Source organism: Bombina bombina, chromosome 1 (assembly GCF_027579735.1).
Source record: "Bombina bombina isolate aBomBom1 chromosome 1, aBomBom1.pri, whole genome shotgun sequence".
Classification (NCBI taxonomy): Eukaryota; Metazoa; Chordata; class Amphibia; order Anura; family Bombinatoridae; genus Bombina; species Bombina bombina.
Window position 1 is genome coordinate 11,947,561 of NC_069499.1, and position 16,623 is coordinate 11,964,183.

General features: G+C 40.0%; 1 protein-coding gene across 1 annotated transcript in view; it reads left to right on the forward strand.

The window, feature by feature from the left end:
- Nucleotides 1-16,623, forward strand: part of LOC128644407 (DNA mismatch repair protein Mlh3-like) — a 163,113-nt gene that overhangs the window by 58,214 nt on the left and 88,276 nt on the right. Inside the window, exons 5-7 of the mRNA XM_053697034.1 lie at nt 11,083-11,155; nt 11,352-11,423; nt 11,503-11,611. Coding sequence (XP_053553009.1) covers nt 11,083-11,155; nt 11,352-11,423; nt 11,503-11,611 — 254 coding nt within the window. The remainder of the gene's footprint in view (nt 1-11,082; nt 11,156-11,351; nt 11,424-11,502; nt 11,612-16,623) is intronic.

The window sequence follows — 16,623 nt, forward strand, 5'->3', positions numbered from 1 at the left end:
TATATCTTTAGACTTGGCGATAAGCCTGCCCAGAGGCCTGTCTAAAAAACTACAAACCCAAAGCTAATATATTACAAAAAATAAAAAATGTAAAATTACAGAAAAAAATAAACAAAACTATCCAAAATAAAAAAATTAAGCCTAAACTAATACCCCTATAAAAATAAAATATCCCCACCAAAATAAAAACACCCCCTAATCTATCAATAAACTACTAATATCCCTTAAAAGGGCCTTTTGTAGGACATTGCCCTAAAGAAATCAGCTCTTTTACATACACAAATTACAAAGTACCCCCCACCCAACTAGCCCCCTTAAAATAAAAAAAATAAGTCTAAAAAAACCTAAGCTACCCATTGCCCATAAAGGGGCATTTGTATGGGCATTGGCCTTTAAAAAAAGGGCAATCAGCTCCTTTTTTTTTTTTTTTTTTAATAATTTTTTGAGGTTTTGCACAGCAAACAAAGAACAGTGATCACCTTTTAACAAAAAAAAAAATAAACAAACAAAAATACAGATAAAAATAGAATAGAGGAAAATCTTCCAACAGATATATAATAAATAATAGGTAGGCTAATGAAACCTCGATTTTGCAATACAATAGCATGATAGGCTGACTAGTTAGGAGTCAAATTTGTAGGCCAAGTGGTCTAGGAATGTGAAATATAACTGGTAGTCACATGGGCAGCTCCTTATGAGCTTTAAAGAGAAAATGAATGAATATATAGTAAAAAAGGGGGGGGGGGGATTTCGGAAAAGTCAATAACAATCAGCAGGTAAGCACTACTTAAAATATAAGTTATTGGGTTAGAGTGCATAGATTAGTACCTAATAAGGGAAAGGGTGTGGGGGTGGGGGGTGGAGCAGAATAGAAGAAGAAAGTATAGCAGATTAAACAGATTATTATTATTATTATCGGTTATTTGTAGAGCGCCAACAGATTCCGCAGCGCTATTAACAAAGGCGGAGTACAAAAAACAGTTATAGGGATCAAATGGGTAGAGGGCCCTGCCAAGAGTTGCACTGTTGTAGTCAGCTCTTGAGAAGGTGATCAACAAACAGCTGGACTCTTAAGCTTACATGCTAAGGGGGTTCAGGGGATAGCAATGGAGGAGAGGAACTGGTATAAAGAAAGGTTAGTGTAGGTTGTATGCATCCCTGAACAGTAGAGTCTTTAGGGAGCACGTGAAGCTTTTAAAACTAGAAGAGAGTCTTGTGGAGCGAGGCAGAGAGTTCCACAAGATGGGAGCCAGTCTGGAGAAGTCCTGTAAACGGGAGTGTGATGAGGTGACAAGAGAGGAGGAGAGTAGGAGGTCGTGAGCAGAGCGAAGGGGACGGGAGGGAGAGTATCTGGAGACAAGGTCTGAGATATAGGGGGGAGCAGTGCAGTTGAGGGCTTTGTATGTCAGAGTGTGAATTATTTTGTGTTTGATCCTAGAGGCAAGAGGAAGCCAGTGAAGAGATTTGCAGAGAGGTGCAGCAGATAAAGAGCGACTTGTAAGGAAGATGAGTCTGGCAGAGGCATTCATTAAGGATTGTAAAGGAGCTAGGCGGTAGGTGGGGAGACCAGAGAGGACAGAGTTGCAGTAATCGAGGCGGGAGAGGATGAGAGAGTGGATTAAAATCTTAGTTGTGTCTTGTGTAAGGCAGTGTCTAATTTTAGAGATGTTTTTAAGGTGGAAGCGGCAGGCTTTAGCCAAAGACTGAATGTGAGGAGTGAAAGAAAGATCTGAGTCAAATGTGACCCTGAGACATCGGGCATGCGGGGTAGGAGTAATGATGGAGTTGTCGACAGTTATATAGAGATTGGGGGTGGAGAGTTTTGAAGAAGGGGGGAAAATAAGGAGCTCAGTTTTGGAGAGATTTAGCTTGAGGTAGTGAGAGGACATCCAGTTGGAGATGTGAGAAAGACAGTTAGTGACACAGGTTAGCAAGGAAGGAGAAAGGTCTGGTGCTGAGAAGTAGATTTGGGTGTCATCGCATACAAATGATATTGTACACCGTGGGACTTTATTAGGGAACCTAGTGATGACGTGTAGATTTAGAAGAGAAGGGGACAGAGGACAGAGCCTTGCGGTACTTCGACAGAAAGTGGTGACGGGGCAGAGGAGGCCCCAGAGAAGGCTACACTAAAGGTACGGTTTGACAGGTAGGAAGAGAGCCACGAGAGGGCTGTGTCACATATGCCGAAGGATTGGAGGGTTTGGAGCAAGAGAGGGTGGTCAACAGTGTCAAAGGCTGCGGACAGATCAAGGAGAATAAGCAGAGAGAAGTGGCCTTTTGATTTTGCTGTAAGTAGGTCGTTGGTAACCTTAGCAATTGCTATTTCTGTGGAGTGATGGGGACGAAATCCAGATTGCTATGGGTCAAGGAGGGAGTTTATTGTAAGGAAATGGGATAGGCGTGCATAAGCTAGTTTTTCGAGAAGCTTTGATGCAAGAGGGAGGAGGGAAATAGGGCGGTAGTTGGATGGGGAGGTAGGATCAAGGGAAGGTTTTTTGAGGATAGGTGTGACAAGTGCATGTTTCAGCGATGAGGGAAATATACCAGTGCTGAAGGAGAGGTTGAAAGTGTGTGTGAGTATAGGGGTAAGGGTGGCAGAGAGGGAGGGGAGTAGCTGTGAGGGGATAGGGTCAAGGGGACAGGTAGTGAGGTGAGAGCGCAGTATAAGTGACGAAACCTCTTCCTCAGTAACAGGGGAGAATGAGCTAAGTTTAAGGTTATGTGGGTTGTGGTTGATTGAGAGCATTTGAGGGGGTGAGAGAATGGAATTATGTTGAGAGCGGATTTCATTTCTGATGAAGTTGATTTTGTTATTGAAGTCTTGAGCTGACCGAGAAGTTGTATTAGGAGGTGGGGGAGGGCGGAGAAGAGTATTGAAAGTGGAGAACAAACGTTTTGGGTTTGAAGAAAGATTAGAGATAAGAGTAGAGAAGTAGTGTTGCTTATGGAAATTAAGGGCAGAGTAGTAGGAGTTCAAGATAAATTTGTAATGTTGAAAATCAGCTGAACTCCTAGATTTTCTCCAGTGCCGCTCAGCAGTACGGGAACATCTGCGTAGGTATCGTGTCAGGGGAGTATGCCAGGGCTGAGGATGAGTGTTTGATTTCCGAGCTGTGGTAAGAGGGGCGAGATTGTCAAGGACGGATGTAAGGGTGGAATTATAGTGGCAGATAGATTGGTCAGGGCATGAAAAGGAGGAGAAGGAGGAGAGGTTTGAGGGAATTAGAAAGCTGTTGTTGATCTAATGACGTAATGCTTCTGTGAAGTTTGGTGTGAGGAGCAGAAGTAGGGAGAGTTGTAGGGAGGGATGATATGTTGCAAGTAAGGAGATGGTGGTCAGAAAGAGGAAAGGGGGAGTTTGTGAAGTTTGAGAGGGTGCATCGATAGCTAAAGATCAGGTCAAGGGAGTGACCATCTTTGTGAGTGGGAGAATCAGTCCATTGTGACAAACCAAAAGAGGAAGTGAGTTGCAGAAGTTGTTTTGCAGAGGAGGCAGTGGGATTGTCAAGAGGGATGTTGAAGTCACCAAGAATGAGGGAAGGGGTGTCTGAGGAAAGGAAATAAGGTAGCCATGCAGCAAAGTGATCTAGAAATTGAGTTGAGGAGCCAGGAGGACGGTATATGACTGCGACACGTATAGAAAGAGGAGAGAATAAGCGAATCATGTGGGTTTCGAATGAGGAAAATGTGAGGGAAGAGATGGGATGTATTTGTTGAAAGGTGCAACGAGAGGAAAGTAAAATACCTACACCACCTCCTTGTCTATTAGCAGACCTAGGAGTGCGGCTGAAGTGTAGACCCCCATGTGACAGAGCAGCAGTGGATGCTGTGTCTAGGGGAGAGAGCCAGGTTTCTGTTAGGGCCAGAAGGTTGAGGGAGTGGGAGATAAAGAGGTCATGTATAGAAGTGAGTTTGTTGCAAACAGAGCGAGAGTCCCAGAGTGCACAAGTGAAAGGGGGAGTGGCTTTTGATGCAAAAGGAATGTGAGTAAGGTTGTCAGAGTTTTGTTTTTTGAGTCTTTTTGAGCTTATGTAGAATATAGGGAGCAAATTGCTAGAAGTGAGGTTAGGTGAGCCTAAAGTTTAACCTACTTTTCTTTCTGTCCCACTCAAATAAACAAATGATTAATTATAGCATGAAACTTAAATGCTCAGCAATATGTGCATGAAAACATATCAATAGACAGTGCAAGAAACTTGTTACAATCTTAGAATAGTCCTGGGGAGGAATATGTTAATTCTGCTAAAGGAGTGTGCAACTAACAATGTATATATTAAACCAGAGCCAGGTATAATAGGTCGGGCACCCGTATCAAACTGGCCAGCTCTCACTAAAATGCCCCAATAATAAGTGCCCAGCATTTGGCTCAGACTGCAGGTTCAAAGTTATCAGCCTAGTATAACATCCTAAGGCACATGGGACATGTTAACATATATAAGCAAATAATTAGGAGAATACCCCAAATATATATACATCTAATAAAGACTAACAGAGCAGGTTCTTAACAGAAAAGTAAAAATATCAGGTTGATCTCACCTAACAGTTACATGAGAGCTTGAGATTGTGGACTTCTATAGCATTTAGTTGGAGTTCTCCTGTTAATTGACACAGTAGTCTCATAAAGATATAACCTAAAATGTTCTATAGTGGCAAAGTATAAAGGAAAGGATTTAGAAATGTGCTCAAGTTATCCTGTATAGATAAGTCCCAGCTAAGTGAGAGCAGTAGACGTACAAATAATTCAGCGGCCTCCAATATTATTTATAATAAGATACAGAGTCTCAGAAGGTATGAGTGACCAGGGCTAAATGTAAATTCTAATGTGTATATATAAATTGAAAAGTTAACCCATGAGTTAGGGGGGCCTATCTAAACACTATTGTACTGAAAATAGTATGTTTATAATAACGACTTCAGTCTATGCAATACAAGACCAGTGAAAAACATTGGATGTAGTTATAACCTTTTGCAATATTTAGGAGCATAAGTAGTCATATATTAGGTCTACATATCTATTCCATCTGTATATAGGCAGATTAATATGAACCTATGGCAAGAGAAGAGTCATCATCATACCTATGTGTAAGGGAGATATGTGTATATCTAACAATGCACCTTACCTAGCACAAAAGCCTTAGTTACCCAAGATTATGCGAGTTATATTAGAAAATTCCACTTCTTCAAATACAGATAGGCCCAAGTAAGGGAACACCATGAACCAGAATTCACAGCATTGAAAACCATTGCGTGCATAACTGTAAACGAGCTGCAGCGATATCACTAACTATTACAAACATGGGGAAAGAAGGGAAGATATCAAATCTAATTAAACTATGAGGTTTTTATGAAAATATTGCTATAGTTACTAATGTTGCAGAACTCCTTACAGTGGAGGAAGTGGGTTACTACGCACTTATGCTACTCTAGAGAGGAGTAGTGGTAAAGACTTGGGGAACCTAGGACCCATTCTCAATGTTAGGTGCAGGTTATATAAGTTATATCAAATGTTAACTTAGCGAGTTAGCTTAATGCGCACAGCCCACAGTTAGGCATTAGCCTGAAAATATATATATATATATATATATATATATATATATATATATATATATATATATATATATATATATATATATATATATATAGTGTGACCCGACAGAAAACTCACCCAACAATGAAATAAACAGTAGCATGTGGATATAATATTCAACAGTTATCACTTATCAAGAAGTGACATGTTTAACTATGAGGTGAGAACTCAACTAAGTGAAACATATTAGCTCAAATACTCTCACTGAGAGGTTAGCTCAAGGTTCCATTATTGGGTAAAATTATGTATACTATTGAATAAAATCCTGCTAATGAGCTGATCCAGGGCCCCATATAAAAAGAGAATTGCGGTTAAACTCTTTACTGATGTTGGGCTTAGTTCCACTATCCTATTCCCTAATGCATTAGTACCTAATACACACCCACAACCTTAGAATTATCGATCCAAGTAATAAGGAGACACAGTTAACCTTTAACATACATAAGTAAAAAGCAAAATAAGTAACATGGGAACTGATAACAGACAAGTAAACCACAAAATCAGCTCCACATAAAACCGCTAGGCATATACAGTCAAAGTGGAGAGTGTGTGAGTTGGCAAGTCTTTACCCTACTCCAGTTCTCAGTTCCATAGACCCAGGAGCTGCTGGGGAGTTCTGCCCAGAAACCATGCCGTTACTTTGAAAATGGAGATTCCAGATCTGTAATATCGGTCCGGTAAGTGAGCCGTCTTTGTGCAGTTTCCCCTCCTGCTTCGTTACGATTAGACTACAGGTCAGATACTTATGAGACCAGGGAGAGCTGGCGCTAAAGCCGAAGTTGTGGGGGATTTCATAGTAATCTGAGCCCAGCTCAGATCCCATCACATCTGGGGCTACAGCAAGGAGGCCATCAGCGCCCTTAGATAGTGTCACATCAGGCATCTGACATCCTACTCTTTCCCACGGGCGTACGGTATCACATAGTGCATGTTGGTTCCAGGGAGAGGAGGTTATAGGAATCTGGTGTAACAGCGTTGGTTCAGCAATCTGTTTTACAATAATTAGAGCCGTAGGTGTCTGTGTGTGAGACCGGAGGTCCACTCGCACTGTCTCTGCCACTGCTACTGCAGATGCCTCTTTGTATTCAGAGCAGCAATGGAGGACGCTTCTTAGGGAGTTAAATTGGCTCGTCATGCAATGGTCTAGTTCCATTAGGAAGGCTCTTACTTCACCAAAATCCTCCATTGTGCTGTAGTAAAGCTGATAAACCTTGGCAGGTTAGGCTGACTTGTAGTTGTAGGAGGAGTGCGGTATGCAGAATGATGGTTCGAACCGCATAGCTTCACTTAGGGTTATAAGTTGTTAGCTGTAGTAGGCCCCAAGTCATAATGCTTCCGAAATTGCTCCAGATCTCACATATCCGAATTCTACTTCTTAAGAAGTTGGCAGAAGCAGTTACCCTTAAGTCCTGTGCGTTTTGAGAGTTTAAGCTGTTATTGAATTGGGTATTTGCACATGTTTAACCATTTGTAGCAGAGGAGCTCCAAGCATATACGTCTGCTCTCCTTGGTAGTAGGCTCCGCCCCCCGCAATCAGCTCTTTTACACCTCAAAAAAACCTAATCTAAATAAAAAAATCCACCCCCCCCCCAAAAAAAGCCTAAGACTAAGCCCCAAATAGGTACTCACCATTCCTGACGTCCGACGGAAAAGGTCTTCTTCCAGGAGGCTCCATCATCTTTTATCTTCATTCGGAGCGAAGGTGGTGCGGAGCGCACTTCCCAGATGTGCGGATACGGAGCGGCGGTCTTCAGCAGCGGCGATCCTCAGCAGCTTGGAGGCTCTTCTTCATCTGATCTCCGTCGTACGCTAAAAATTTAATGGAAGGTACCGCATTCAATTTGGGGTACCTTGCATTCCTATTGGCTGAAATTTTTAAATCAGCCAATAGGGTTAGAGCTGCTGAAATCCTATTGGCTGTTCAAATCAGCCAATATGATTTCAGTAGCTCTCATTCTATTGGCTGATTTCAAAATTTCAGCCAATATGAATGCAAGGTACCCCAATAAATATGGGGTACCTTGCCGTTAATCTTCAGTGTGCGTTGAACGATCACATGAAGAGGAGCATCCACGCTGCTTTGGACCGCTGCTGAGAACCGCCGCATTCGCTCCGGATGAAGATAGAAGATGATGGAGCCGCCTGGGAGAAGACCTTCAGGAACGGTGAGTACCTATTTGGTGCTTAGTCTTAGGCTTTTTTTTAGATTAGGGTTTTTTGGGGTGTTAAGGGCAGTGAAATAGCTGAATGCCCTTTTAAGGGCAATGCCCATACAAATGCCCCTTTAGGGGCAATGGGTAGTTTAGTTTTTATAGTGTTGGGTTTTTTATTTTGGGGGAGTTTGGTGGGTGGGGTTTTTTTACTGTTAGGGGATTAGAAGATCCTTCTCCCACATGGCAACAAAGACATGGAACACCTTTCCCGCTGCACCTCAGACAATCCACCTCCCTTACAAAGTTCAGAAAGGACTTCAAAACCTAGCTCTTAGACTGAACGCCCATCCCCTCCTCCCCTCCCCCTCCTCCTATCCGCTTTCCCTTAGCGCCTTGAGACCCTCACGGGTGATTAGTTTGCGCTCTATAAGTACCCAATAGATACATAGATAGGGGAGACTTAGTATTTTTTACAGGTAAAAAAGCTGTTTAACTTAAGGGCAATGCCCTACAAAAAGGCTCCTTTAAGGGCTATTGGTAGTTTAGTTTAGTTAAGGGGGTGTTTTTATTTTGGGGGGGCTTTTTTTTTTTTTTTTTTTTTTAAGGCAAATCTTTATTTAAATTCAAACAAACAAAACAAAAATCAAACGGCAGTGGTGAATGTGTACAATAGGGGTTTAGCCGGTCGGGCTTAATTAGACCATAGATACAGGTGATATAAAAGCATTCCAATGTCTCTCATTGTTGGTTGGGTATAAGTCTGAGGGACCGACTCCTGCCATTGCCATTTCCGTAGGTGGGTTTACCTTACTTTTTCTTTTTACATGTTTTAAATCTGAATAATAAATGTTGAACATTCTGGTATTTGGGGGCTTTTTTATCTTCATAGGAATTAGGTATTTTTTTTATTTTGTTTTTTTCTGTAATTTTAGACTTTTTTTGTAATTTTAGATAATTTTTTTGTATTTTAATGTTGGGTTTTATTATTAAATTAATGTTAGGATTTTTTATTTTAATTGTAACTTAGTATTTGGTTTAATTTAGGGGGTGTTAGGTTAGGGAGCTTAGTAATTAACGGCTAGATTACGAGTTTTGCTTTAGAGGCTATGCGGTGCTAACGAGCAGTTTATGCTCAACGCTCACTTACAGACAGTGCTGGTATTACGGGTTTTTCCAAACCCGACGTTAACCGAAAAAAGTGATCGTAGAGCAAAATTTTGCTCCACATCTCACCTCAATACCAGCGCTGCTTACGTTAGCGGTGAGCTGGCTGAACGTGCACGATTTCCCCATAGGAATCAATGGGGGAGAGCCGGCTGAAAAAAACCCTTGCAAAAAAGCAGCGTTTAGCTCCTAACGCAGCCCCATTGATTCCTATGGGGAAAATACATTTATGTCTACACCTAACACCCTATTATGAACCCTGAGTCTAAACACCCCTAATCTTACACTTATTAACCCCTAATCTGCCGCCCCCGACATCGCTGACACCTACATTATATTATTAACCCCTAATCTGCCGCTCCGGACACCGCCGCCACCTACATTATAGTTATGAACCCATAATCTGCCTCCCCCAACATCGCCGACACCTACATTATATTTATTAACCCCTAATCTGCCGCCCCCAATGTCGCCGCAACCTACCTACACTTCTTAACCCCTAATCTGCCGCCCCCAACGTCGCCGCCACTTTATTAAAGTTATTAACCCCTAAACCTAAGTCTAACCCTAACACCCCCTAACTTAAATATAATTTAAATAAATCTAAATAAAAATAACTATCATTAACTAAATTATTCCTATTTAAAACTAAATACCTGTAAAATAAACCCTAAGCTAGCTACAATATAACTAATAGTTACATTGTAGCTAGCTTAGGGTTTATTTTTATTTTACAGGCAGGTTTATATTTATTTTAACTAGGTAGAATAGTTATTAAATAGTTATTAACTATTTAATAACTACCTAGCTAAAATAAAGACAAAAGTACCTGTAAAATAAAACCTAACCTAAGTTACAATTACACCTAACACTACACTATAATTAAATTAATTCCCTAAATTAAATTAAATTATCTAAAGTACAAAAAAACCCAAACGCTAAATTACAGAAAATAATAAAAAATTACAAGATTTTTAAACTAATTACACCTAATCTAATCCCCCTAACAAAATAAAAAGCCCCCCCAAAATAAAAAAAAAGCCCTACCCTACACTAAATTACAAATAGCCCTTAAAAGGGCCTTTTGCGGGGCATTGCCCCAAAGTAATCAGCTCTTTTACCTGTTAAAAAAATTACAAATCCCCCCCCCCAACATTAAAACCCACCACCCACACAACCAACCCTACTCTGAAACCCACCCAATCCCCCCTTAGAAAAACCTAACACTAACCCCCTGAAGATCACCCTACCGGGAGACGTCTTCATCCAACCGGGCAGAAGTGGTCCTCCAGACGGGCAGAAGTGGTCCTCCAGACGGGCAGAAGTCTTCATCCAGACGGCATCTTCTATCTTCATCCATCCGGCGCAAAGCGGGTCCATCTTCAAGACATCCGACGCAGAGCATCCTCTTCTTCCGACAGCTACGACTGAATGAAGGTACCTTTGTGACGTCATCCAAGATGGCGTCCCTTCAATTCCGATTGGCTGATAGAATTCTATCAGCCAATCGGAATTAAGGTAGAAAAAATCCTATTGGCTGATGCAATCAGCCAATAGGATTGAGCTGGCATTCTATTGGCTGTTCCAATCAGCCAATAGAATGCGAGCTCAATCCTATTGGCTGATTGCATCAGCCCTTTTTTTTTCTTTCTAACCCTGAGACCTTTCTAACCCTGAGACCTTCAATATTTTTTTAAATAATTTTTATTACTGTAATTATAAGTGTAACTGTATTTTGAAATGTATTTTTGATGTGTTTTGTGCAACTTTTTTTGTCTCTTGTAACAGTTAACCAGAGGTCTGAAGATGTGCTAACCCTATGCATGTTAAATAAAATTGCGCTCAAGCAAATGCATTTATTTTCAACTTGTAATACGTGCGCTTTTTCTGATGCGTGTAAAGAGCAGCGATAAACCCACGCAACAGCACACTACTTGTAATCTAGCTCAAAACATTTTACTCAAAAGCAAATGTTAATATTACACATAGCCACATAATCTCTTTGGCAAACTTATGTTCTCACTGATACTACACACTGTTGTCCAACTGTTTTAAGCATACGTTGGCAGGTGAGGGTACATAAGGGGGTCCAGTTTTATTGTTTAATGATTATTTGGCATAGAGAGACCCTAGTGTGACTGCTCTGTGTATGTAGTTATGGTTTTCTTCCTGCAGGTTCTTCAGCAGGTGGATAATAAGTTCATTGCATGCTTGATGAAGACTGAGATGGACGACGGCGCAGAATCAGGTAGTGGCGGGAATAGTGTTGGATTAATGATTTCTGCCCTGGAAGCTTCTAGTACCTGTGTTTCAGGAGGGTCCCATAGTATATACCATTACTGTGTGTCACCATTGGTTTTATGTTTCCCCAGCATTACAGATACTTGTGTTGTAGGTGCCCCCATTATTAGTTCTCCCTCTTTATGTAGTATCTTAATTTCCAGAAGGAAACCTCTTAGTGCTGGTGGATCAGCATGCAGCCCATGAGCGTATCCGTCTGGAGCAGCTTATTGCAGGTAGAACATTGTTGCATGCTTCACGACCTACAACTTGTATTTGCATCCATGTGTCATTGACCATTTCCCTATGTTCCAGATTCCTATGAGCATGCACCAGGGACTAGCGGAGTAAAAAGGCTAAAGACATCCATTGTGAATCCCCCACTGGAATTGGATTTGACAGAAAATCAGTGGAGGCTGCTTAGGTGAAAAGGCAATGTGTGCCCTGTATATTTTAGTGGGAGAGGCTGCTTATCCCACCTGGTCACCGTTAATATATTCATTTATTTCATCCATGTCTGACCCAGCTACCTTATGTATCTCAGACTTTGTAGGACTGACCTGACTTCAGTAAAGTCTGTCCCATATGCTGCTTCTATCCACTGTTTATGTTAGTTGGTAAACACATATAATTGCCCAGAATGTATCTATTTTTTTTAACCTTCCTCCCATCTGTCCATGATTAATGCTGATGCCATGTGTCGTTGTCTTGTGTCTGTCTGTCCTTGCCTTACCTGGCTGCGTTTTGTCTTTCTGTCTCTCCTTGACTATCCAATCTGAAATCTGCATGTTTGGCATTGCTGTCTTGTGTCTATCTTTCCTTACTTAATAGGACTTCCATACCTGGCTGCCTTGTGTCTGTTTGTCCTTGACTAGCATGGCTGTCTTTTGTCTGGTTACTTTGCCTGACCCTTCTGTCTTGTTTCTTTTTGTCCTTACATAATCTGTCTTTGTTGTATCTGTCTGTTCATGCATATCCTGGCTGTTTGTGTCTGTTTGTCTTTCCCTGTGTTGGCTGTCATGTGTGTTTGTCTGTCCTTTCCTAACCCATACAACAGCTGGATTAGGCAATACCAGACATAATACGGCAGCAGGGTTAGGTTAGACTAGACCAGGCACATACAACAGCCGGCTTAGTCCAGACCAGACACACAGCTTAGGCAAGACAGGCACACATGACTACTGAACACAAACTCCTAGTTTTTAAAAAATGTTTAACTCCTTTTATTGACTATTTAATCTCATACCTAAACTACCTCACACTACAACTGCTGCTCATTATTTACATTTTTCTTAACTCGCACCATTTCTCTTATTTGCTGCTCACTATCTGATTTGCACTTTGCTGTCAATGAATTGTTAGTACATAAAGACTTTCATTGTCTACTACTGCTTGTTGCACACATTGCACTTATACTGTACACATCTGATGTATGAAGTCATTGTCTACTACTGCTTGTTGCACACATTACACTTATACTGTACACATCTGATGTATGAAGTCATTGTCTACTACTGCTTGTTGCACACATTACACTTATACTGTACACATCTGATGTATGAAGTCATTGTGTACTACTGCTTGTTGCACACATTACACTTATACTGTACACATCTGATGTATTAAATCATTGTCTACTACTGCTTGTTGCACACATTGCACTTATACTGTACACATCTGATGTATGAAGTCATTGTGTACTACTGCTTGTTGCACACATTACACTTATACTGTACACATCTGATGTATGAAGTCATTGTGTACTACTGCTTGTTGCACACATTACACTTATACTGTACACATCTGATGTATGAAGTCATTGTCTACTACTGCTTGTTGCACACATTACACTTATACTGTACACATCTGATGTATGAAGTCATTGTCTACTACTGCTTGTTGCACACATTACACTTATACTGTACACATCTGATGTATGAAGTCATTGTGTACTACTGCTTGTTGCACACATTACACTTATACTGTACACATCTGATGTATGAAGTCATTGTCTACTACTGCTTGTTGCACACATTACACTTATACTGTACACATCTGATGTATGAAGTCATTGTGTACTACTGCTTGTTGCACACATTACACTTATACTGTACACATCTGATGTATGAAGTCATTGTCTACTACTGCTTGTTGCACACATTACACTTATACTGTACACATCTGATGTATGAAGTCATTATCTACTACTGCTTGTTGCACACATTGCACTTATACTGTACACATCTGATGTATGAAGTCATTGTCTACTACTGCTTGTTGCACACATTACACTTATACTGTACACATCTGATGTATGAAGTCATTGTCTACTACTGCTTGTTGCACACATTACACTTATACTGTACACATCTGATGTATGAAATCATTGTCTACTACTGCTTGTTGCACACATTACACTTATACTGTACACATCTGATGTATGAAGTCATTGTCTACTACTGCTTGTTGCACACATTACACTTATACTGTACACATCTGATGTATGAAGTCATTGTCTACTACTGCTTGTTGCACACATTGCACTTATACTGTACACATCTGATGTATGAAGTCATTGTCTACTACTGCTTGTTGCACACATTACACTTATACTGTACACATCTGATGTATGAAGTCATTGTGTACTACTGCTTGTTGCACACATTACACTTATACTGTACACATCTGATGTATGAAGTCATTGTCTACTACTGCTTGTGGCACACATTGCACTTATACTGTACACATCTGATGTATGAAGTCATTGTCTACTACTGCTTGTTGCACACATTGCACTTATACTGTACACATCTGATGTATGAAGTCATTATCTACTACTGCTTGTTGCACACATTACACTTATACTGTACACATCTGATGTATGAAGTCATTGTCTACTACAGCTTGTTGCACACATTACACTTATACTGTACACATCTGATGTATGAAGTCATTGTCTACTACTGCTTGTTGCACACATTACACTTATACTGTACACATCTGATGTATTAAGTCATTGTCTACTACTGCTTGTTGCACACATTGCACTTATACTGTACACATCTGATGTATGAAGTCATTGTCTACTACTGCTTGTTGCACACATTACACTTATACTGTACACATCTGATGTATTAAGTCATTGTCTACTACAGCTTGTTGCACACATTACACTTATACTGTACACATCTGATGTATGAAGTCATTGTCTACTACTGCTTGTTGCACACATTACACTTATACTGTACACATCTGATGTATTAAGTCATTGTCTACTACTGCTTGTTGCACACATTACACTTATACTGTACACATCTGATGTATGAAGTCATTGTCTACTACTGCTTGTTGCACACATTACACTTATACTGTACACATCTGATGTATTAAGTCATTGTCTACTACTGCTTGTTGCACACATTGCACTTATACTGTACACATCTGATGTATTAAGTCATTGTGTACTACTGCTTGTTGCACACATTACACTTATACTGTACACATCTGATGTATTAAGTCATTGTCTACTACTGCTTGTTGCACACATTACACTTATACTGTACACATCTGATGTATTAAGTCATTGTCTACTACTGCTTGTTGCACACATTACACTTATACTGTACACATCTGATGTATTAAGTCATTGTCTACTACTGCTTGTTGCACACATTACACTTATACTGTACACATCTGATGTATGAAGTCATTGTCTACTACTGCTTGTTGCACACATTGCACTTATACTGTACACATCTGATGTATGAAGTCATTGTCTACTACTGCTTGTTGCACACATTACACTTATACTGTACACATCTGATGTATTAAGTCATTGTCTACTACTGCTTGTTGCACACATTACACTTATACTGTACACATCTGATGTATTAAGTCATTGTCTACTACTGCTTGTTGCACACATTACACTTATACTGTACACATCTGATGTATGAAGTCATTGTCTACTACTGCTTGTTGCACACATTGCACTTATACTGTACACATCTGATGTATGAAGTCATTGTCTACTACTGCTTGTTGCACACATTACACTTATACTGTACACATCTGATGTATTAAGTCATTGTCTACTACTGCTTGTTGCACACATTGCACTTATACTGTACACATCTGATGTATGAAGTCATTGTCTACTACTGCTTGTTGCACACATTACACTTATACTGTACACATCTGATGTATTAAGTCATTGTCTACTACTGCTTGTTGCACACATTACACTTATACTGTACACATCTGATGTATTAAGTCATTGTGTACTACTGCTTGTTACACACATTACACTTATACTGTACACATCTGATGTATGAAGTCATTGTGTACTACTGCTTGTTGCACACATTACACTTATACTGTACACATCTGATGTATTAAGTCATTATCTACTACTGCTTGTTGCACACATTGCACTTATACTGTACACATCTGATGTATGAAGTCATTGTCTACTACTGCTTGTTGCACACATTACACTTATACTGTACACATCTGATGTATGAAGTCATTGTCTACTACTGCTTGTTGCATACATTACACTTATACTGTACACATCTGATGTATGAAGTCATTGTCTACTACTGCTTGTTGCACACATTACACTTATACTGTACACATCTGATGTATGAAGTCATTGTCTACTACTGCTTGTTGCACACATTACACTTATACTGTACACATCTGATTTATTAAGTCATTGTGTACTTCTGCTTGTTGCACACATTACACTTATACTGTACACATCTGATGTATGAAGTCATTGTCTACTACTGCTTGTTGCACACATTACACTTATACTGTACACATCTGATGTATGAAGTCATTGTCTACTACTGCTTGTTGCACACATTACACTTATACTGTACACATCTGATGTATGAAGTCATTGTGTACTTCTGCTTGTTGCACACATTACACTTATACTGTACACATCTGATGTATGAAGTCATTGTCTACTACTGCTTGTTGCACACATTACACTTATACTGTACACATCTGATGTATTAAGTCATTGTGTACTACTGCTTGTGGCACACATTGCACTTATACTGTACACATCTGATGTATTAAGTCATTGTCTACTACTGCTTGTTGCACACATTACACTTATACTGTACACATCTGATGTATGAAGTCATTGTCTACTACAGCTTGTTACACACATTACACTTATACTGTACACATCTGATGTATTAAGTCATTGTGTACTACTGCTTGTGGCACACATTGCACTTATACTGTACACATCTGATGTATGAAGTCATTGTCTACTACTGCTTGTTGCACACATTGCACTTATACTGTACACATCTGATGTATTAAATCATTGTCTACTACTGCTTGTTGCACACATTGCACTTATACTGTACACATCTGATGTATTAAATCATTGTCTACTACTGCTTGTTGCACACA